At 44.3% G+C, this 24744-nt stretch overlaps 1 protein-coding gene across 1 annotated transcript in view; it reads right to left on the bottom strand.

Annotated features, from left to right (window-relative positions):
• The window catches only part of slc25a26 (solute carrier family 25 member 26), a 55755-nt gene that overhangs the window by 4246 nt on the left and 26765 nt on the right, over positions 1 to 24744 (bottom strand). Inside the window, exons 6-9 of the mRNA XM_071493527.1 lie at positions 16900 to 16944; positions 13111 to 13180; positions 9363 to 9427; positions 6230 to 6303 (exon numbers count right to left, since the gene is read on the bottom strand). Of these exons, the coding sequence (XP_071349628.1) occupies positions 6230 to 6303; positions 9363 to 9427; positions 13111 to 13180; positions 16900 to 16944 (254 nt within the window). The remainder of the gene's footprint in view (positions 1 to 6229; positions 6304 to 9362; positions 9428 to 13110; positions 13181 to 16899; positions 16945 to 24744) is intronic.

Genomic DNA, 24744 nt, shown 5'->3' on the forward strand with positions numbered 1-24744 from the left:
GGGGACTTGGATAATCCTTCCCCAGAGTTTGCCTGCTGCGGCTTTTATTAAGAAATGCTGTGAACAGAGCTGAGGGCAGCACAGACTCTATCATGTATCACTCCAGTGATCAACAGTATCTGCAAGTGATTTACGGCAACTTCGTGGAAGCAGGGCCAGCTCGCGCTCGGGTGCAGAGGGGTCCGTGGGAAGGGGGCCAAACATGAGGCCTCTTTGGTGGAGCCACTGTAGGAAGAGTGGGAGGGACACAGGTTACGGAGGCTGAGCCTCAACAAGGAGCTGTTGACGTTGCAGGGGTCAGAGGATGTGATGGGACATGAGAGAGCACCCATCTCCCAAGAACCAAACCCCCCCCCTTCCCCACCACACACAGCTGTTTTTGGGATTAGGCTTCAAGCCCCCACCCTGGGGGCTCCCTGGAGCTCTCACCCCCCACTCTCTCTCTCTTTCTCTCTATCTGTGTATGACTGATGGCCAGATGACATCCACACATGTCCCTCTGCTGTCCATCCATCCATTTCTCTCAGTCTCCCTGTCCAGCGACGGCCCCCTCAGCTGGCTCAGTTGTTCGGGGATTTCTCCTCCGTCTCCTTTTCTTGCTGCGTCATCCACTTCTCAGACACGTGCTCACTTTGTGCCGTCTGTTCATCTGCGTTTTCCTCTCTCTCTCTCTCCTTTTATTTTCCCATTTCTCTCTGTCTCTCTCTCCGTGTACTTGCCTACCAACACCTTCCGTCTGCCAAAACGCCTCCACACTCACATGGTCTGGACCTATCCCAGCCAGATGTAATGGATGAAGAGCATTGTGTGTTTGTGTGCCTCTGTGTGTGTGTGTGTGTGTGTGTGTGTGTGTGTGTGTGTGTGTGTGTGAGAGCACGTGAAGAGAAAGTACGTAAAACTGTCTACGCACACAAAATGTCTGTGTGCATTCATCATGTGTGAGGGTTTGTGTGTTTGTACTCCTGTTTCTGTCCATTTGAACTTTTACAAGCCTCTTGAAGGATCGTCCTGGTCTGTTGGTCCAGACTGAAACACCTCAGCAACTACAAACTACAATCGACTGCCATGTTTTTGTACAGACATTTGAATCCTGCTGACTTTGCTGATCACAGCTGGTTTTTAACATATCCAGTGAAATATCCAAACACAATCTAGATGGACTGGAACAAAACTTTGTACAAACATTTGAGGTCCACAGACAGTGTATCCTGAAGACGTTGGTCATCCTCCGACATTTTGCTCCTGCAACACAATGAGGTCACATTTTTGATTCAGAGTGACATGTCTCAACAACTACTGGGTGGACTTTGGGTTAAAAATTAGATGCTATTTAGTGTAAATTTCCCTCTTTTTGTTTCCTGAACTATGAAAATGAATTTGTATTTTGCAAATTTCATAGCTGGAGCATTTTCTGCACGCAAATAGCATGGCAAAAACCCTGCTCCACTGTGTGTTTGGATCATATTTGTAAGTGTGTGACATCTCCAAGACATTCCAGTATTTTCTCTTGTTGTCATCCAGACCCCCTCGATTTGTTCCTGCCTCATCTGAGCCTTATAAGACACAGACCAGGGTCTTCTAAGAGAAACAAACCATGAGCAAAAGCATTCCATAGATTTCCCCAGAGAGATCCGGAAAGTTGTAGCAAATAGCAGCCAACCTGGACATAAACACAGCATTTGCAAGGCTGGCGGGTGCTATGTGTTTGTGGAGCCCACTTCTCAGAGGATGAGGATGATCAACACAGTAGCAGAGTTGTTGTGAGAAAAAGCCTGAAGAGCTCAGCTGTGCCATCACCATTTGTGCTAATAACAGACTTGAAAAATCCTCTACGTTTTCATTTAGCCCGATCACCGAAACAACATTTCATTTTTGTTTGTGACCAAACAGCTGCAGAGCTCTAATGACCTTCCCATCAGCCTCAGCCGGACTTAGCAAACATCAGCATAAGACACAAAACAAAGACAATGCGCATTATCAAAATTGTACAAGCATCAGCTTGTTAGCATTGTCACTGTGAGCATGTTAGCATCCTGACATTAGCATTTGGCTAAAAGCAGCCAACATGGGCATGAAGTCTTTTTTTTGACCAAAATAAACTGATCTGACCGCAATCCCAATGTGACTCCGTCCATGTCCTACATTGCTACTATTTCTGGCTGCTTCAGTGCAGCTCTTTCACTGGCAGTTTGAGATTTGGGTCACAAATGGACTTAACGCTTGTACATCACTTTTGTCGAGTGCAAAGCTTTACAAGGTACCAAGCATGTCATGGATCTGCCAGACATCCCAACCATCCACACGACCCCACGTTTCAGAATGCCCCGGCTCAGATCGGGTGTTTCTAAAAGATGTCCAGTGAAGGGTTAGCTGTGCGTGGTTGGTGTGTGTAAGACACAAAGAGTGTGCATGTGTGTGTGTGTGAGAGAGAGAATCCATGTGTGTTTGTGTAAGCACGGACTGGTGTAAATGCTCCAAATAAACACGGAGACATTAGTCAGAGGTTGTTGTCCTGCCCTTCAGCGTGCTCTTTCCATCTCGACACAGCTATCTATCACCATCTGCTGAAACCCAAGCCACAGGCCCGCTCCAGGCATCTACTTAGCATTACTCACACAACAATATTAAATATGATCCAAAGCTCATCAAAATCCAATGACGGAAAGAGAGAAAAGTGAAGAGAGGAAAACTTGTCCAGCAGGCAGCTGGACAGCTGAACAACGACACGGTAGACACAACAAGTCCTGACATATTCCACTCTGTTCTCTCATGTGATTGCCAGCAGTGAGAGGAATGAACTAATTTTAAACTCAACACCCTTGTTTTGTCTCAGCTCTGAACTGGCGTTACATTTCCTATCTGGGACCAGGCCCACCTGTGGACTCTGAGATGTCAGAGCAGAGCCAGAGCTCCGATATTCCCCTCGGCTCCCTGACTCACTCTGACATCACGGCCTGGCCAGCCACTGAGAGTCGTCATTCCCCGACTGCCCGCCAATCACCTCTCCTGAGGAATCGCCCTAAATATAGTTTCAAGGCTTGACAGGAGCATATGGAAGAATAGTGATGAGCTCAAAGAAAATGTCTTGGCTCTAGTTTAGAAAGATGTTGGTGCTCTTGTAGAGGAGGATGGTGGAAACTTCTGGCACCTGTGTAGGAACAATGCTGAGGTTATAATAAATAGCCTCTTAGACATACAGCTCTTTTATAGGATACATTTAAAAAGAAAGAGACCAGTTCTAACCTGTGAGGGTCTTAATCAAAACTGAGACAGGTTGATGTTTTATACAGCCCTTCAGTAGGGGGTGGGTTTACTTGAATTTCTTGGACAAAAAGGAGGATCAGTAACACAAGTCAAGTCAAAACACAGATGTTAAAGCACTTTCCCTAAAAAGACAGAGCCCACATTTGTCCACCCAAACACCACACACACAGTGAAGGCTGTATCTGTGGCATTGGGGCAGTGCGCTGCACATCTTTGCCACAGTTACGCCTTCTGTTTAAAGTGGCTGTTTGTATGTTTTCTCTGCCGTTGAATGTGGTTTCTTGCTGGGAGCAGATTGTGGTGATTGTCGCTTGACAAGAGCTTTGGCCTTCGTTTTTTAAGACAAGAGGTCTTAGCACTTAGCACAGCGCTGCCCTCTGAGCAGCACCACATCTTCAGGACAGACTGAAGGCTACAGTGAGTTGCTGTCAGGAAGTAACTAGATTTTAATGTTTTGTTGATAGCAATAATGGTGACACATATCTTTTTGTCGGTATAGCCTACATCCACGATATTGTATGGATTGCTGGTGAGATCTTTCTGTATAAGGAATCATGGCACTCCACTCTGGTTACTGCCCTTTTCAACCACGCCCTGAGGAAGCCCCTATTGTGGCTGAAACTGGTTGGCGCTCTTGCCTTTTTTTCTGGATTTTTGTTACATTTTTTAACCTGTTACGCCCTAACACAATAAGGGCATTTTAACTACATCCTTGTCTCTGTGCGAGTGGGCCTGAAGCAAGCCATACAGCCTCCCTTTGTTCTTCAATTCACCATTTTAACTTCAAGAGCACCTTGCATTCACCTGGAGATCCACAACGGCACTACCCTGAGCACACAGTATCCTGTTTTTTGACATTTGCCTTTATTGACTTTATTTGGACTCACTCCCACATCTCTCCTGCTGTCGTAAATACTCACTGGTGCACTAAACCTGCAGCTGCACGAGTCTCCAAAAATTTGCTAAAAAAAAACTGCAGCACCCAGCTGTTTAGGAGATTATTTAGACTTTAAAAAAAAAAGATAGTTTTGACTGTTTTATATCTTCAGGAATAACTATCAGGCTCGAGGCTACAGACTGGGGAAGTTGACTAGCCCAGTATTCATTTTAGTATTTTCATGGAATATGTTGACAATAACCACACACCACCAGCAAAGAGTTGTGAGCCATTTTTGGAGGATGAGGCTGCATTTAACAAATGTTACGGATGAATTCTGTCTTTAGTGTGAAACCTAGACGATCACTGAAGGCAGGAAACTGATCAACATGGAATCCCAAATAAAAAAAAAAAAAAAAAAAAAGGCTTCTCACTTCATGAAGCAGAAACACTACACTTCTCCACAAATAGAAAGTCTTTGTTGCACTTGAGCAGACAGGTCGACAGGAAAGTTGCTCATCACTGTGTCATCAGTTATAGATTCCCACTACAGCCCATGACTCTACTCCACCAATCACATCAATATAAAGACGTGTACCTGAATTTGGTGTTCACCTTCCTCAACCTAAGTTCTGATGCTGAAAAACAAAGACTGCCGTTGCCATAAAAGTACAATTAAGGTTCACCACAAACTTGCAGACGCTCTGCTTTGTTGTGCATATGCGGGAAAAACATGTCATTTGTTTACTTTTCTTCCATTGTGGTTTACATAAGGGCCAAAGCAGACACAGCCTGGAGGACATGCTGCCTATTAGTCTTTGTTTTGACATGATTCCTGGTGCAGTGTGGTTGTTTTGCAGGTTACTGGGGGAGGCCGGTGTGAGCTGCACCGCTCTCTGCTCACCCAGGGTCTCTGGGGCATGGCACACACATGGAAGCACTTTAGAGCTTCACTACACTGCAATTGGGCCTATTACCATAATTACAGCTTTAAAGCCCCAGCAATTTGTATCAGGCATGCACCAGCGCAACCACCAGGCCTTTGGCCCTGCGGAACAACAGCACCCCCCCCTTCACTTTCTACACTCTCTCCTTTGTCTCTGCGTTTCATTCTCTCCTCTCATTCTCCTAGTTTGCTCCTTCTCTTTCTGTTCTCCACCTTCTCTGATTCCATCAATATCAGGGGAGAGAAAGGTTTTCAGGAACTCATCGTGATGTAGAGCTTATGGTCTGAGATACCGCTGAGCCCGGGAGGATAGTTGGAGGAGAGAAGGAAGGAGAGAAAGAGAGAAAAAAGAAAGAGAAAAAACATCAAAGGTGTGGTGCAGAGGCGGGTACTGGCATCAAAGGGCTCTCCTGAACATTACCACTTGGGTACTGCTGCAGCTCGAAGAGTGGGATTTGTAGTCAGGGTGTGGATGTTTGGAGTCTCAACCATCACCTTTATTGAGAAAAAAAAAAAAAAAAAAAAGGAGGGCAGTCTGTTCCTGATGCTTTAAAAGAGTTGGAGGAGAACCACCCTTGGCTCATACTAAACACAAAGTGGACATGTAATTTCTCTCTGATTAGATTCCAGCGCTGCAGCTACACAAACAAACAATGATACAGTGGCTTGCAATTGTGCGTTTGTGAGACAGAGAGGGGGAGAGCGACGTCCCACTGGTGTTTGGCCCAGTCCCAGACCAAATCTGCTGTGAGCATTGAGCCGAGGTGCATCCTAACTAAAAGATGGCTGCTTGTACACAAGCAGGCCCATCCTTCACTGTGGTTGAGGGTTTGTTGTAGTGCCGGCGGCCCTCTGTGGCCCCATTAGACCTGGCCTTTTGTCTGCTGTGCATCATAAACACATCAAAACACTCAAATAAACCCTTCCACTTGGCCCCTGTAACACCTTAATCAATAGGACGGCACAGCAAGATGGCAGGGAAAGCTTTTATACATCTCATTTTTCAGCTGCAGCTGTAAATTAACCCCAACCTCCTAAAATGTGATGGGATAAAATGGTTCGTGTAAAGAGTCCATTTGGTTTTTAAAAAAATCACAACTGGCCTTTGAGCTTCTCCAAAATGAAGACACACACACACTCACCCTGTAAGGCCTCGGCTCTTCCACACGTCGTAGAGCACCAGTGGGATGTTGCCGCTCGCTGTGGTCGAGCCAGGCTAGAGAGAGAGAGAGAGTGAGAGAGTGAGAGAGTGAGCAAATAGAGGTGTGATGACGGATGGATTGTCTTCTTTGCTTCCTGCTCCCCCGGACACATGCCCTGTTTAGCTCCCCCCTCCTCCCCCTCCTCCCCCTCCACCCTCCTCCTCCTTTCATTCCTCCAGCTGTGTCAGCGCAGGTGACACCTCCATCACCCACCCATGCACCCGACTCAAAAACACACCCAGCCATTTGCCCACCCAAAAGCACACTCAACAAGTTCCCCTCGTCTCCCTCCACACCCGTCAGTCTGGGATTTTTATTTACACAATATGGCTTAGCTGGCCAGAGAGTTTTCAATCCATCACAGCGAAGTGGCAGAGCTGTGGGATAAGGCCTGACGGGGTTAAGTGAGGGTGGGTGGTGGCGGCAGAGAGGAGAGAGTAAAAAGAAAGGCAGACTAAAATGAGGACAGCAGTAGGAGTATGCATGTAGGTGCATGTACGCCGATCCACGCCTGCTGTAGATTGTAACTCCAACATCCGCTGGGACGAGAGGAAGATTCCCGCATTTTTTTCTTCATGTGAAAGGAAAGAAAAACCCACCCCTATTCCTTATGTTTCTGTTGGAGACAGGTGGCTGAGAAGTGAGTCTCCCCTCTCCTCATCTGACAAGTTTTCTTTTCCTTTACTGCTGTGGAACGGTGTGGAAGGAGGGAACGGAGGAGGAGGGTGTCCAAAACACACACACACACACACACACACACACACACACACACACACACACACACACACACACCCTGTCCCTGTGTAACTCAGGCTGACATATAAAAACATCTTTATGCAGCTCAATCTATACGTTTTCTCTGGCTTGTGTTGGTTTTCCTTTGTTATCTGAGGTCCTTATAATCATTTAGAAATCTGCACATACTCAACTTTTCCACGCAGCATCCACACTGTTTCATACAGCGACAGGACGCTAGTCAAACACGCCAGCCTGACCCTGACGTGTGGAGGGTAGTGAATGTGACACTAATGGCGCGCTAGAAGGAATCACGCCAGCCTGAGGAGAGGAGCAGTGTTGTACAGTAGCAGCGGCCGTGTTGTGTGCCAGGCTTGTCACCACCGCTGCAGGCCGGGTGGTGTAGCAGGATTCCTGTCCTGGAGGAGCATTACACGTCCAGCTGTGCCCTGGACATCCGCCCTCGTGTGCGTCGTCCACGCCAGACTGCCTACTGTACAACGCCACCCATTCATTCTGCCTGCCGGAGAAAAGAAAGAACCTTCTCCTCTGCTGCTGTGGGAAGGAAACTAATGTAACAAGCTCCAACACCCACATTTCCTCCCCCTTCGTCCGATCCAAACCATCCATACCCATCAACGCCAGCCCGGCTCGCTCTGTCTGTCTCTGTTTCACTCTCCTGCCTGGACTTGTCTTCCTCTGCTGCTGTGGGACCAAACTTTAGTCTGACACAATATTCAAAAAGACATGTCACCTTTAAAGCTTTGAAGCAGCACAGATCAGGTTTGGTCATATTTCGCTAATATATCTTATGTGTCCTCATAACTTACAGACAGTTTACAATTTTAATTTTTAAGCTCACTCTTATTAGAGCTAAAATGATTAACCAGACCACTGATTAGTTGATTGACAGAAAATTAATCACAACTACTTTCATAATTGATCAATCGTCAATATTTTTCAACCAAAAACAGTTGATGAGTTGTTGATTCCTGCTTCTCAAATGTGAAAACTTCATATCTTTGGGTTTTGGAGAGTTGATCAAACAAAACATTTTAAATGTTAGCTTGGGAAATTGTGATCTGCATTTTTCACTGTTTTCTCATTTTACGGACTAAATGATGAATCATAAATTGACAACATAATTGTCATATTAATTGAAAATGAAAATGATATTTAGTTGCTAGTTGCAACCTGAATTTTTATACCAGATTGGTCAAATGAGGGTTTTACTGCAAATACCCAGTAACACTAGTATTTTAAACACAAACACCTCCAGTTTGTCAGTGAAAGCTGTTTTAATTGTAGAGCAGCTCCTGACTTTCATTTTGCTGCGTGAAAACACCAGTTTTAGTCTCACTGAATGAAATGAAGCCTTATTCCCACTGTGCTGCCTTAAGTGAATCAAAAGCTTGGCCTTATAAAGTTATAACCGAACAGCTTTGAGGCAGCGCAGGCCGAGTCCTTTGCTGGTGGTAAATTACAGCAGCTGCATTTCAGATAATGTTTACAGGAAGCCTTTGTACCGTGCTGTTCCACCTACAGCCAATGGCTCCTCACAGGAGATCAAAACTGACTGAGTGTTTTGTTAATTTCAGTATCTCATTAGTTAGGATGGAGGTGGGTGGGGGTGGAACACTGTGTCTTCTCCAAGGACAGTCGGTGTGTGTATGTGGGGGGGCTGATTGGGGTAACTCTGAACTCACTACCCTTTACACACACTCGCACGCACACACACACACACACACACACACACACACACAGGATGAAGTGAGGCAAGCCAGACGTACAGTCAGAGCCAGAAGTGAAAGAGGAGGTGGAGAGAGGAGGTGGAGGGAGGGAGGAAGAGGAGGTCTGCTGCTACACACACACACACACACACACACACACACACACACACAGGACAGTGGTGGTGTGGTGGGGGCCCGGGGGGGGGGGGGGGGGGGGGGTGCTTTAGAGGACTTATACAGAGTAGCAGAGTGAACAGGAGGGACACTGGCCCTCTGGTTCACCTCTCAGTGACAAGCAGCCTTGAGATGGAAATTCCTCTGGAGCAGCAACAAGTCCTCACTCTAACACTAACCATGTGCACAAATATGTCTTCCCGACACTGTCCACAGTCCAGGTCAGATGATAAATATGTGTATGTGTGTGTGTATGTCTCACTACTGTCCCGGTGCTACCTCTGCCTGCTCCGTCCTGTGTGCTGACACTGTTGAAATTTGCTCAGGCTGCAGGCCCGCTCAGCTCTCTGCCTGCGAGGCATCACCTGACAGCAGTGTTTAAAAGTTGCTGCCAGTGTGTGTGTGTGTGTGTGTGTGTGTTTGACTGTGTATACCTTTGCGAGCATGATCCTGGTCTTCGCTACGTCAAGAGGAGTGGTAACAAATGCCGCTACTGCACCTACAAAAGACAAATACACACATTTAGTTCAGTGCAGACATAAAAGGGCTTCTCTCAGAACACTCTTTAAATATTAAAAACAAATCCTTAAAAAGTCCAATTACTTAACCGCAGTTACAGCAACGTATTAATTCAGCAATAAACTGTGGAACTCTTGGCCCTCCTCTCCACTGAGTTCATAAAAATGATAATATTCCCCCATCCGAGACCTTCCCCATTATTAGACCACAAAAACCAGACAGACACACTTCTATCCCCCCCCCCCCTCTTTTTGCCTCATCCAGCCCACGCCTTCCCCTGAGTTACACACACTCCCTCCTATAACACACACAAGCACGGGCATGCACACATACACACATGTATACAAATGCACACCTGCTTGTACGCACAAGCATGAAAAACAGACGCATTTGGATGCTTTCAGACGCAAATGAACACACAAATACACACACACAAATACACACACAGACACACACTCCCTCCAAAGAGTTTTATTACAGCAGTTACACCCTGACTTCCCTACAACACTCCAAGTTGGAAGCTGGATGGGCGGCGCGATCCAGATGTGTCCCCAGTGAGAAACTGTGTGTGTGTGTGTGTGTGTGTGTGTGTGTGTGTGTGTGTGTGTGTGTGTGTGTGTGTGTGTGTGTGTCACTCTGCCTCAAACATAGCAACTGTTCTGGGTAAACATATTCATATGGGCCACCAAGGAGCAATGTGACTGTAAGTGAGCTGAGGATACAGGAAAACATGGGGATCAGCGTGGTGTGACACACTGTTACATTTTACTAGTTGATGCTGGCTGATTGTACGAGTGGTTTGAAATGATTTTCTTCCTTCCTGCTTGGGTCAATAAAACTCAAACTTCAGCAAAGATTTAAAAAAAAAAAAAAAAGGTGCAGGCCTCATACTGTAGGCCCTTTTCTAATATTCTTGGAGAGCGATAAAAGGACGCATTATCCTAATAAATCCTACACATGGAGCGCTGCATTGGAGGACCTAAATTTGGCTGGAAACGCCACGTGATGTGATGAAGGTTAGACGCGATCGAGACGGTGATGTAATCTCGTCTCGGGCTGGGCAGTTCTCTCCAGGCGGTTCAGACGGGGTCAAGACCGTCGTAAGTCAGTGCGGGGCGCTAGTGGAGATATTCGCGATGATTAAATACGCTGGTGTGAGCATTTCCAGTGTCAAGCAGATTACGTATGAGTGAAAGAGAGAGTGCGAAGTGCAATCTAAGGGGAAGCGACTGAAACTCGAGGCTCCCTCTTGGACAGCAGCTCGGTCACAGGACCCACGCCCACGTACTCCCCCGCTGCCAAGCCAAGTCCCCTGCCTCTTCTCCCCCCTTCTTCTGCCGTTGGCTCAGGTTGTCTTCTGTTCTCCCAGTTCAACACTGCTCAGTCATTTTTCCTGTAATTAATAATTCTGTCAGTGTAGTGGATATGTAGTGTGTCAGATTGCCTTTCCACACACCTGTATAGATCCATATTCATGTAAAGTTACTGCTGTATCATCCAGACTTTAATCTCCACCAGCCTCACAAAAGGTTCACCCTCAGTAACGCGAGAAGAAAAACCCTCTGACAACTTATGTTTTCAAAATGGCAAACACCCCGCTCTGTTCTTTGCCACCTACTCATCCACATTTCCTGTCTCGCCTCTCACTTCTTCTATTCAGAGTTCTTTCCCTCTTCTTCCCAGCGTGGACCGAGCCCAGGTGGGGTGGCACAGGGCCACATTGCAGGTCCTCGGGGTGCTGTCTCGTTCACCTCCATCTCCATCTCTTCATCGCCCCCAGAGCAGCTAACCTCAATCTTCCTGTTCTGTCTGGCGCGTTGTAGTGTCGCAAGAGTTATGGGCTGAATGCTAGAACCATCCAATTACAGCTCCACGGGCCGATTCCAGTGCGGAACTGTTCCTCCTCTGAAATATCTATTTCAATTGTGATTCAGGAAAAAAGATGAGGACTGGGCGGACAGATGATGTGACACATTTGTTATTCAGAGCTAAGATAGTGGAGGTAGATGCTATTTTGCTGCCGACCCTTGGATTTATCTTATTCTCTCTCTCTCTCTCTTATATTGATACTGAGCAATTCAAATGTCCGTCACTATGTTTTGCAAAAACACCACAGACATTCGCTTGTTTGCAGTGCTGTTGTGTGTGTTTTCGTTTGAAATGAACTCTACTGTTTCCTTTCTTTTATACGAGCCATGTCTCTGCATCAGCATATGTAATGTAATGTTCCTGAAGACATTAAATTACATCACAAAGCACAAACAACAGCATCCACACACAGCTTCACCCGTATTAAAATACACCCTGCTAAATCACATTTAAAAAAAAAGACCAACTGAATCACTGTCTACTGCAACAAATACAATGTATGCTTGTCTCCAAAAGCATTAATCAATAATAGTGTTATGGGTTGTTGTAATCACAAAACAATGTAGTGGCCAAATAGCTAAGAATCATGTTGACTCCTGCACGTCTTTCAGTCCTGCAGGTTTGCCTTGATTCTGATCCACCTACGTTATGAGTGTGGTATGATACATTACTGTCAATTCTCCCTCATGAAAGGTTCTCCAGTGTATTAATTAATTTGTAAAAGAGTGGTCCCCCCTCAGTACATATTTTAGTTGTGAGTGGCCAAGGATACTTTATATTGGAGGAGACTGAGCTTGATTTGTTCATTTATCTGTTATTATGATTTTGTGCCCCTTTTTTCTATTTTTGTATATGTGTGTTTTATTTTTTTTGAGCACTATAAGAAATGTGTGTATTTAATTTGACTATGTGTCTATCCTGCTCTCCTGATATGTTCTGTTATGTTGTTTCAAAATAAAGGAAAAAAAGAGGAAAAAAAAACATAAGTCCTTCTCATAGGAGTCGCATTCGGCCGTGAACTTTCTCTGTAATTTGAGATGGTAATCATGAGCTGGAACCTCTTACATTACTACACAAAACCATTAAACACAGGACTATGCTCCGAATCATGATTTTAAAAATAAGGAGGGAATCTCTTTCAATCAAGCTTCTAGCTTTTATCTAGTATGAATCCCTCCTGTTTCATATTCTTAACTCTCTTTAGTTGCTGCCTTTTCCTTTCCCCTATTCATCCTGTTTTTAGTCCACTCCCTTTCCCCTCTTTTCCTGTGTCTTTCTTTCTTCCTCTCTCTTAAACCACTTCAGGCCCCAGTGCTCAGGAGGTCGCACAGCTGCAGGGGCCCATACCCAGTAATCGGCCCCTCTCATCCCTCCTCTCTTGTCCCCCGGTTGTCTGTCTCTCCCCTGATACTCGTCCGGGCTAAGACAGACCCATAAAGTCTCCTATGGTATGATTTTCATTAGCTGAAGGGCTTGAGAACCGTTATAATGAGACCTTTCTCATTAGTGATGCAGACTCACTGTACTGAGGCTCATCAGTGAACGAAGTTTGGTAACAGTGTTTCACAAAAAGGCTGAAATTACTTGTTCTTATCTTCTCCTCCGTCTTCTTTTCTTGGCTTTGGGTAAACTTGTCCTGCCCTCCTGGCCATCTATTCACCTATCCATGCCTCTATCTATCCATCCCTCCTTCCCTCTCTCCCTTCACCCACCCCCCCCCCCCCCCCCCCACCCCCCACCCCCCACCCCCACTCCCACTCCCCCTTTCCCAAAGCAGCATATAATCCCCTGCACCTGCAAAAGCTCCGCACACTGCAGCCTGCCAAGAGTAGAGCGTGTGACCTTGCCTCCACGACCACAGAGTCTGGGAGAAAGAGAGAGAGAAATGTCGAGAGAGAAAGAGAGGGTTGTCGATAGAGGAGGATGATGAAAGAGCAAGAAAAGGGGAGAAAGCGGGAGAAGGAGAGAGGAGATTGTAGTTAGTGGAGATATCAGACACATTGAAAACACATTGTGAACCTTGGTCTGGTCTGGGGTCCAGGCCCACGGCTGGGAACCGGCTTGTCGGGCTATTTTTGTGTTGCCTTTTCTCCCCAGTGATGTCATGCTACTTGTTTCCCAAGAACTGGGACTGTACAAGAGGGAGACAAGAGAATATGCTCCCACTGTATCAGGCTGAATCTTCACACACGTTGCTCAATGGCATCAATTTGAAGTCCCACCATTTCTTTACATATATTTATTGATGTAATGACGTAAATTAAGTACAAGGTTGGTCATTTTCTACAGTTTTTCTAATGACTTGTATTGTGTGTGCAGCCAAAGCCTGAGATATCCTGTCCCTCTGTGCCACAGAGCTCCATTGTTGTCCAAAAACGATTAAAACCATCAGTGAGAATCAATTTCAGGGACTCACATTGTTGTACGGGATGACATATTCCACACACACCGTTCTGCTGCCAACAAATGCAGTGTTTACTCATTTTTGAAAAGCTACAGTGGCCAGCTGTTGACAATAAATTACTGAGTCTTTTTAAAAATACAACCTATAAAGTTGTGAGCTGTTTTTCTGAGTTTTAGTAGGAATGAAAGGGCTTGAGGCAGATCACCACAGACAAGGCAGTCCAGGTTTTAATACACAGTAAAAGTATTAAAAGAAGCATTTATGGACATCTTTTAATGAGGTTCATTTACAGAAAGAAAAATATTGTGAAATAAGTTAAAGTGGTCGTGTGCACATCTGCTAAAGCTCAGAGGGATAAGTGCAGGATACAAAAACATCTTGACGTGGAAGTGAAGTCAGTTTTATTTACATTTCCCAAAATCAAAAATTTGTCTTAGAGGGCTTCACCATTCAAGCAAAAAAAAAAAAAAAAAAAAACAACCAAAAAAACTGCGAGATGCAAAGAGTTGGTTTGGGCAAATTATGATGGGAATGTAGTAAAATAAATAGTTGCATTCACTCTTTTGTACACATCCTGATGTGCATCTATATGAATCTGACATTTGACAATTCAGTGTGGGTTTATTCCGTCCAAAGTCCATTAAGTTATAACTACAGAGTTTGGAAGATTAACTTCTTGTACCAACCACGAGACTGCAGACTACAGGCTCCACCGGTTTTATTAAGTGAAAAACAATAAAAAAAATTAAATGTAATATTAAATGAATAATGTAGCAACTGTGTCTAAAAACTCTCCGATCACAGGACTGCTTGCCCAACTGCAACTGGCTACTGAGTGAAGCCGCCTGATGTTGTTGTTTTGAGGATGAGCTCAGGATGGGGAGGCAGGCTGTCTCTTTTTTCTCCCCCCACCAGTTTCAGCAAAGCAATGAGGAGACGGACAACGCAAGGTTAGTCTTTGTATAAAATGTGCATGGACAGCTGGGCTGCCTCCGGCGCTGCAAGGTATGATTACTTCTCAGGGAGAGCAATTGAGCAACAGCATGGAGCGATTACTAATATTTTCTTTGTCCATCCAGTCCCTCCTTCCTCCCCCTGCACATTTAATCTGTACCACGTTATCTCGTTCTCCTCCTATCTCACACACATGTGGACATCACAAAACCATGTGTGCGTGCATGTGCATGCAAACGCAAACAAGTAAACACACAGAAGAAAGAAAAGGAGGACCGGCAGAGAGCGTGCACGAGCTCAGGATGTGTCATGTGTATTCCATTAGAGGCCAGATTAAAAAGGAGATTTTGTTTTCCACATCAAAGGCCTCACACTGGGGGACTCCTCTCTGTCTCTCTGCCTCTCTGCCTCGCTCCCTCCCTTTTCCTCTGTTTCATGAATAAATAATAAGGGGTAAACCTGGAAAAACAAACTTTTTGACCTCTGAACCCTCGTGTCAGGGTCACACTTTGCACCTGGATGACTTCCCACAGGAAAAGAGGTGGTGGGTCTGTGTGCATGTGTCAGCGAGTCACATATGTGTTTGGATTTTTGCGTGTGTGGAGACTGCATTTGCTAGCGTAGGCCATCGGCTTCATTTGAGTTCCCATGATGCCTGTGAAGCAGCATTCCTTTCATTTTTTGTGGCTGTTCAATTGTAACCTGAAAGTGTTACACCCTCCTGTTCTGCTAATGCTGTTTTTGAGGTCACAACAGATGGAGTAAGTGTAAGAGAGAGAACTATTCAGATGGATGTTGGTGAAAAAGCATTCAATTTCTATGCAGTGACCAATGTGTCAAATTCTTTCATATCCTGCAATTTACCAAATCCCCCGACCTTTCCTGCCTGCAACAAACCTGTCCACGAAATCCAAGAAATTCAGTTGAACCTAATGCACTCTACGAAAGGATTTGTCTGCAGACTCCTCATCCAGCAGGCCTAAAGCAGTTGAGTAGTTGGTTTTCCTCTTTCTGTCTCTCTCACTGACAGCTGTGCTGGCTCGTGGTGAAATAAAAAGAAAGAGATCGTAACGCAGCACATTGCTTTTCCGCAGAGCAGATGGGAGAGCATGCCACACACATTCACTCTCGGGCATTTTTTTTTTTAACTAAATCTAAAGTTATTCTTACTTATGAAAGCCTCTGAACATCTTGGTGGTCACTCTGGTAGTAAAAAACCTGCTTGGCTGCAAGTAGCATCATGTTAATAGAGGAGAGGAGAGGAGAGGGGAGGAGAGGAGAGGAGAGAGGAGGAGAGGAGAGGAGAGGAGAGGAGAGGAGAGGAGAGAGGAGAGGAGAGAGGACAGGAGAGGAGAGGAGAGGAGAGGAGAGGAGAGGAGAGGAGAGGAAAAGAGAGGAGAGGAGAGGAGAGGAGAGAGGAGGAGAGGAGAGGATAGGAGAGGAAAGGAGAGGAAAAGAGAGGAGAGGAGAGGAGAGGAGAGGAGAGGAGAGGAGAGGAGAGATCCAGATTCCAGCCCTTCAGCTCTCCGCCAACGGACGTGTCCAGATGGCCTGGAGAGAGAGGGCCTTTTGACTGAGGGACAAAGAGACACTTGTGAACGACCAAATCTAACTCTCACAAATGCACGGACACACACATACATATATACACACACACACAGCTGTGCCACATATTGTTCCGTCTTAGCTCGGCCATTCGCTCCCAACGTTGATGGAATGTTTGACTGTCCGCCTCTCGCGCCCTTGAGACATGATGTCACTCCAACAAAACGCTGTCTTTTCAAAAGAGAAACGGCTTTTTATGAATTCAGGGCTGCACAAAGTAACGACAGAGGGGGCAAGGAGAGTGGAGAGACGTGGGAGAAAAAGACATTAAGAAAGAGGTCACGAGAGAGATAAAAAAGGACTGGATATGCTCAAAACTCATGATAAATGCAAGGCTGGTTTGATGGTAGTCGTGACAACCCATTAAAACGGGGCGTAAAGTCGCATTTTCGCCTGTCACAATGATACAGGGGGATGCAGAGGGTGAGCCGGCTGTGAATGTGTCAGAGCATAAGCACACTATCATAACTTTACTATGGATTTACCACTGAGATTATTACTGTAAATGATGGTACTGGGTAATGTGCAGAGTGGAAGATGAGGAAGGAATAAAATACATGGACAATAAAGACAGAGAGGGAATAAAATGAGCAAGGTAACATTTGTGATAAAGTACATACCTTTAAATATTCCCAAAGCGGAAACTGCACCAGTGAGAACGGGATCTGAAAAACACAGAAGAAACAAAGTTTTAATCTTCAGGATTATGTCAGCTTCACTTTCTAATCTTCTGAAGAGTCAGGTTTCATCTTTAACCTCCAGTCTCCTGCACTTGTCATTCCTGACACCTTTCTCTGCTTCCTCTCACTCGTCTGACTGCTCCCTTGTTCCTTCTCACTGCTGATGATTAATGAATGAGACAGGGCTGTGGTCTGACAGTCCTGGATGGATGGATGGATGATAGATGGATGGATGGATGGATGGAGCAAACTTAGAAAGAGGAACACAGGGATGGAGGGAGGGTCTAGAGTGATGGTTGAAGTGTAAGCGTTGCCACAGGAAACGCTAAATCGCCTCAGGCAGGAAGTTACCGCAGGAGGAAATCAATGGCAGTGCCAAGGCAAGGGGCAAATGACACACAGTGAGACCACACACACACACACACACACACACACACACACACACACACACACACACACACACACACACACACACACACTCTCTCTCTCTCTCTCTCTCTCTCTCTGACACACACACTGGCAGGCAGACACATGCAGAAAGACACACAAAAACTTTCATTCAGACTAAATACAGACATATATTCTCTTATTAACACACACACACACACACACATTTCCTGTCATCTTACTCTGCAGGAACAGCAGAGCAGGACAGGAAGGAAGAGAGGGAACAAAAACAAAACCAAAGAGAGAAATAAATAAAGTGACACCAAGTTGTGTCATCGGTCTTTGATCACAGCAACAACAGGATCATTCATCCATCTGTGCTGCCTCCGCCAACATGTTCCATCAGACTACGTTAGCACGGCGGTAAGACCTGGACTGATCCAACTCTGAGTCAGCGAGAGCACAAAGACCATACACGCACTGTGTTTATGCCACTTAATGAGCTTATTAAGCACTTAGTCCAAATGAGGTGACCTCATATAAACACTAAGTCTGTAGTAGATTAGCTTTAAGGGTATCTGCTGCATCTGCTCTCTGAAAGCTGAACATAAAACTTTTTAAGATCTTTATAATGAGTTTTATTAAAGGCCATTTAAAAACAAAAGTAAAGACATAAAACTGTCAAACAAGTGCAAATTCAATTGAGCAGATCAAATCAAATTTCTGAAATGAACTGGTGAAAGATCAACTGTATTAAAACCAAATACGACAAATACAAAATGCTATTTTATACAAAGATCTTTAGAAACGTTTTAACTGGTCTGACATGTACTATCTTCTTTTAAGTTTAGTTTCATACTTGCTTTGATTAAAATCCATGACAAGCCAGCATTGTAAAACTGTCGTGTAGTAGAAATACTGTAAACATCAACAGAGGATTAGTATACTCTCCAAGTGGCCGTCCTAAGCCCCATCACACTTTGTTACTGTTGGTAAAAAACTTTCCCTGTTAACGACAGTGCAGTTTACAGTGATAGTGATGACAGAGTTACCACCTGAAATTGGCTGCACACTTGTTACCCCGACTGTAAATTTAGTTGGCCGAGATGACAGCTGCCACAGGCCTGTGTCGGCTAAAAATGAGGAATAATCAATGAGTTTGACAAAATAACATTATCAAATCCAAGTTTGACTGAAGCTGCTGAGACAGCAACAGAAGTTGTCTCAAGAATTTGATGTTACATGATTGTAATGGATGTGTGAGGGCTAAGAACCAGGTACCAGGTGATTTGCCACCGTGAAACATTATTTAGGTCCTTTGTTTACATCCTACCCTCAGCTGACTCTGACTTCCCCATTCATACAGAATATGACACACACTTATTGTAAAGCACTTCGAGCTACATCTCTTTTATGAAAACTACTCTATAAATAAAAGTTGCTGTTGTCGTCACTCACAGCTGCATTCATTTTGAGTACATCGTAGGTGTCTGGTTAAACTGTCTTGTTTCTAAAAGTTGATCCACACCCTCAATCAATCAATCAATCAATCAATCAATCAGAATCCAGAATTGTCATGGTCATGATATAAAGAAATGTATGTCATTTTATGTATGTTTTGAGTATGGTTCGTTCTGGATTTAATTGTTCATTTTCAAACACATACACTTGACTGTTGCTTGATAAAGCAGGCCCAGCACACACAGCCAACAGAAATGTTCCAGTGGAAACTCTTCATGCCCATCTGGTCTATCCAGGCAGACAGGCAAATTCTCTCAGTCCTCAGAGATAATCAAAAAACTTTATTTGACAGACAAGAGGTCTGGTATGCAGCCCCCTGAAAGTGGGGTGTTATACGACGAAGAGCGAGAACACCTCTGTTTTCCAACTGTGGCGAGATGAGAGTGAGCTTTCAAAAGGAATAAAAGTGCACCTGTCTTTTATTACCACCTCGATGAGTTCTGCTTTCCAGGCCAGACAGAGGGAGAGAGGGGGAGAGAGAGAGAGAGAGAGAGAGAGAGAAACACAGAGAGTGAGACAGAGAGAGAGAGTGAGACAGAGATACAGAGAGAGAGACAGAGAGTGAGACAGAGATACAGAGAAAGACAGAGACAGAGATACAGAGAGAAAGACAGAGAGAGAGACAGAGACAGAGATACAGAGAGAGAGACAGAGACAGAGACAGAGATACAGAGAGAGAGACAGAGACAGAGATACAGAGAGAGAGAGAGACAGAGAGAGTGAGACAGAGAGAGAGAGAGAGAGAGAGAGAGAGAGAGAGAGAGAGCGAGTGCGAGCGAGCGAGAGAGCGAGAGAGAGAGAGAGAGAGAGAGACATTATTGCTGAATTTAATCTGAGCATATCCATATGCTCAGATTTCACCTACCTGTATCCATATACAGGTAGGTGAAACCAAATTGAAAGTGAGAGGAAGTAAAGTCTCAGCTCATTTCATATTTACACTTAGGAACTATTGAAACTTGCTCACACAATTTTAAACCAACAGCACAGTTGTACAAGAAATTTCATCTCAAATACAAAAAACAAAAACAGAATCCTGAACCAGAGAGACAGTGAACATGGAATTGTTATTTTACTATGTTTCTCATATTTTGTTTCTCTATATCACCATGTGGTGTCTTTCTTATATCTTAAAGTATCTTTAAGTAATGTTTCACAATATTTATCTTTAATCATTATTATTACTGTTATTATTATTATTATTATTATTATTATTATGCTATACAATGCTAAAGAAAAGGTTATGAAATTGCACCTTCAACAATGAAATAAAATTAAACTCATAATATTCATTTACTGTGCAAAAGAGTAACAGGACTTTTTGATGCACTGCACCGAGTGAAGCAAGAGAGAGAAAGACAGATGGGTTCAGCAGAGGATCTGGAAAGACTGATGCACCAGTGATTTATGACTTGGTTTGACACTCTTAGCACACTGTGCCTGCGGTGTGTGTGTGTGTGTGTGTGTGTGTGTGTGTGTGTGTGTGTGCGCCTGTGTTGCCCAGCAGAGATTGAACGTCTGAAAAACCAGATGTGGTCTGATTAAAACTGATACACCATTTATAGTTAAAGGAGGGTTGAGAGTGTACACACACACACACACACACACACACACACACACACACACACACACACACACACACACACACACACACACACACTTGAAACATGCATGAACCTGACGAGATGTGGAATATGGCAGGATCCAGGTGTGTGTGTTTGCTTATTTCAGTTATGAAATGATAGATACATGGTGGAGGACACCTGAGCAAATCACTGCAGTGTGTTAAGTCGACTCATCTCGCACCAACAAGCTCTAACTTTCCAACGTAAAACATAACCTGACGCTGGTGAAGTGATGGAGATGAGAGACACAATAAATCTCTCCGCTGAATGAGAAATGAAGATGGGCAGAGAGAGAGAGAGAGAGAGGTGGTGAAGAGAGGGGAAAGGTCATGTACTGCAATCCGTCTCTCCCTCCTTCACTTTCCCCTCTCTAAGACCAGAGAATGATCACACTGTGAACATCCCAATCAAAAGTAACCTTAAGTCTGCTCATTTCCAAAGAGCTGCTTGCAGTGTGTTACATTTTCACCACAACAGCAATCCCTGTGTCACTGCTCTGACTTGCAATACAAACACAAGCAAAAACAGCCCAGGGGAGCAGGCTTTTTTTTTTTTTTTTTTTTTTCCTTCTTCTTGCTTTTGTTTTTGAGGCAGGGTAACCTTAGAGATAGACGTGTCCACCACCTTTGCACCTGATGGACACATGGTCACTCATGTCCTTCCTGTCCCAGTAGTTCTGATTGAAGAAAAAATCATCTGAACCACGTGTGTTTCCAAAAGTAGGATGAAAATACTTCCCTCCATTCAAGGCTCATGACTCTATGGCACAATGATGAGGAGTTCTCATGTACAGATTCATGTACTATCTCCATACATTGTTGGAAGAGGAGGAGGAAGAAGGAGGAAGAGGATGAAGATAAACCCCACACACAACAGACTGGTGATGCAAAGATACAGTATCAGACGTTAAAGTGAACTCAAGTGTTACACTGATGTTTGACTCCTCAGGCGACACAGCTAATCTCTCCACAGTATCAGAGATCTGAATACAGTTCTTAAGAAATTATGTGACAGTTATTATTCAATGGGATCATTGTGCAAGTGCCTCAAGGTGGAATATTGGGTAATGTGTTTTTCACTGTGATTTTGGGCAGATATCCTTCATATTCCTGCTGGAGAAAAATGTCACTGTCTTGCACAACAGTGAGAGGTATAATGAAACACACACGATGATCATCCCACTGCCTCCAGTTTTATTTGATCTCCTTCTTAATTTTTGAACGTTTTTACATGAAGTGCAGGCCTCTCACTGAGTGGACGCTCAGGGAAAACAGGGACTCATCGTAAAAGTCCAGTTTGGATACGAAACATTGGCTGTTGTCCAACCTTCCTCCCCTTTTTTCCTATTTGAGAAAATTCACATTTTATTGATACACAACGCTTTACAGTAACACACATATTAAAGTTTATCGTGACAGACACTGAAGTACTGTATGTTTCAAATCAATTGTTCGATCAAAATGAAACGCCAACTTTTTTAATAATCAATTAATAGTTAGAGGTTATTTTTTGAGAATAAAATTACAAATATTTTCTGGCTAAAGCTTCAGTTTTGGTTCCAAATGTGAATGTCCCTCAGTTTTCTTTGTCCTCTACAATAATAAACTGAATATCTTTGGACTCCAGAAAGTCTGATGGATATTTGTCACAATTTTCTGACATTTGTTAGACCAAACAATTAATCAGGAAAATAATCATCAGTTTAATCAATAATGAAAATGATTGTGAGATGCAGCCCCTACATTGTGCAGTTTGTGACTGGTGTACTGCTGTAGGACAATGTGAGGGCCCACCTGCTTGTAACTGGTTGCAGGTGCTGAACCTGAAGTCAAGAGGGGACACTTTATCTAACCGCTGGGCCGGTGGGCAAACCGCATGGTTTTGATATTGTAGTGTTACAGAGAGGTCTGCCACAAGTGTTCGGGGCATATTTAGACTTCAGCTACGCCATGGTGGGCTAGCGCACAGCCACACAGGCTGCCAGGGTCCTGCTACGCAAGGCCAGCACGAAGGCAGCCAGGCAGCATAAAATCCCCACTGCTCCGTGGTGCTAACTGCTGACTGTGTCTCCTCCCGCTGCCTCGTATAATGCCTCAGCTACCGCTGCCTATTCAGCGCCATGAAGCCAAGCCAAACTCGTGGGTGTGTGCGCGCGCGTTCATGGCCACTAAATCCAGGGTCGTTATGTTAACTCTAAAAAAACAGACAGAGCTTCATAAATTCCTCAAAAACAAGGGATCAGCATCATCAGGACACAAACAAACAGGATCCCACGATTATATCATAATTATTATGTCATCAGGCTGTTTACTGACGAAGCAAATAAATAAGAGCATGTTTTTATCTTTCTTCAGTCTATCATTTCACACAAAATACATGTGCAGCTGTTTTTTTAGAGGCTCAGTTAGCAAGAAAAATCACTACCCTGAAGGCAGAGCAGCAGCGATGTTTATGTCCATTGGAAACGACTGAGGTTTTCCTCTGCCTGCCAAAACTTTACTAGCTCACTCCAGTCCAGCTTAAGCCAATCAGTGTGCTTTCAACAAACGAGTCATGACGATAACCAGGGAGATGAACACACCCAGAGCATTTAACACGTCGTTGAGGGCTGCGAACCTTGACCTGTCACACAAAAACACACAGACACACACACACAGACACACACCAGATGCACCATAAGCAAAGTTGATCGATAAATCAATTTGTTAGACACTGTTAAGACACTGTGATGGGCATTTTTACCATTCGATGACATTTATAGCCAGCAGATTGATTGAGAGTGAAAATAATGTTTAGTTGAAGCCTCACTTTTTTTAAGGTAGACATTTTTTGAGGCCCTGCACCCTCCTAACCTCTTCCACTCTGGACTGAAGGTTTGCTGAGACACTTCAACCTTAGACAAATCTTTTGTTCACACAGTAGTCTGACCCTCTGTTTCTGTTTCTAGTGTCTGCCCTTGAGTTTCTGGTTCTCTAATACATCTGCCTGTGCTGCAGCTTCCCTCGTCTCTCTATGCATCCAACCTCAATCAAATTCTCCTCCCTCCATCTACCAAGTCCACCATCTCCCCCTTAATGACCACTCCTTTCTTCTCATGTGTTTCTCGCTGTACTGTGAAATAAAATAATAAGGGTCACAGCTGGTCTCCTCTAAGTTTAGAGCTATAGGCGCAATTTTATTCAACTCATATGTCCCGGACTCTTGGCTGCAGAGTTAAAACTGTGTTCCAGGAGCTCAGTAGCATCTACTCCCAAAGCCCACAAACATCTGTGTCATCCAGGCGGCCTCCGGGGACAGGATTCCCCTGCTGGGAAACGCATGACCAGCTCTCACACGGACCTGCTGTACTGCATGTGTGCGTCTTGCTTTTTTTTTTTTTTGTATGAATATGTCACTGTGCTTCATAATGTTTCCCCTGATGTGTGTGTGTGTGTGTGTGTGTGTGTGTGTGTGTCTGAAGAGCAGCATTCCATGTTTGCTGGTTGACACATTTTGTAAATGATCAAAGGTGACAGTGCCACTTGCTGTGACTGTCAGGTACTATATTATATGAATATGGAGATTGTGTCTGCTGTGTCATTCTGCTGACAGTGCTCCAGTCTGTGTGTGTGTGTGTGTGTGTGTATGCGTCCTTGCCAACTGTATTAGTGCTAACTTTATTAGTATTCAGAGAGGCTCCAGGCTGTCACAGGTCTTTAGGCACTCAGTGGAGGGCAGGAAAAACACATGTCAAAATATATTCACATTGAGCCTGATTGCAGTCAAGCCAGTTGGCTGCAATTTGACAAATGACTTTTAATAGGTCATACTGCAGCCTCTGCATACTGATGAGTATTTAGAAAGAGACAGACAGAGTCAGGGAGATGGATCTTAAGATGGAGGGACAAGTAGACGGATGTATAGATGGCTTGAGCAACAGCTGAGAGCCATTATTCATCTTTTCCAAGACTTCTTAAAAAAAAAAAAAAAAAAAAAGCACCTTATCCTTCAATCTTCAGAGTTTTCCTACTTTAAAGCATCTACCTACCGCTACTGAGGAAAGGTTCTCCAAAACCAACTTTACTGGAAACCAAAGTTCAGATGCTTTCCAACAAAATCTAACAATTTGTCTTAGCATGTCTAATATTTATCATAATACCGTTCCATTAAAATGATAGAACGTTAGCTTGTACCTTCCACTTAACATTAACAACACACTAGAGACTTTTTACCATGACCAAAAAAACAAGACAAGAAAGGAAAGAAAAGAAAA

The sequence above is a fragment of the Trachinotus anak genome, unplaced genomic scaffold (assembly GCF_046630095.1).
Source record: "Trachinotus anak isolate AG129_WGS33_773 ecotype Australia unplaced genomic scaffold, CSIRO_AGI_Tana_v1 ptg000013l, whole genome shotgun sequence".
In the NCBI taxonomy this organism is placed as follows: Eukaryota; Metazoa; Chordata; class Actinopteri; order Carangiformes; family Carangidae; genus Trachinotus; species Trachinotus anak.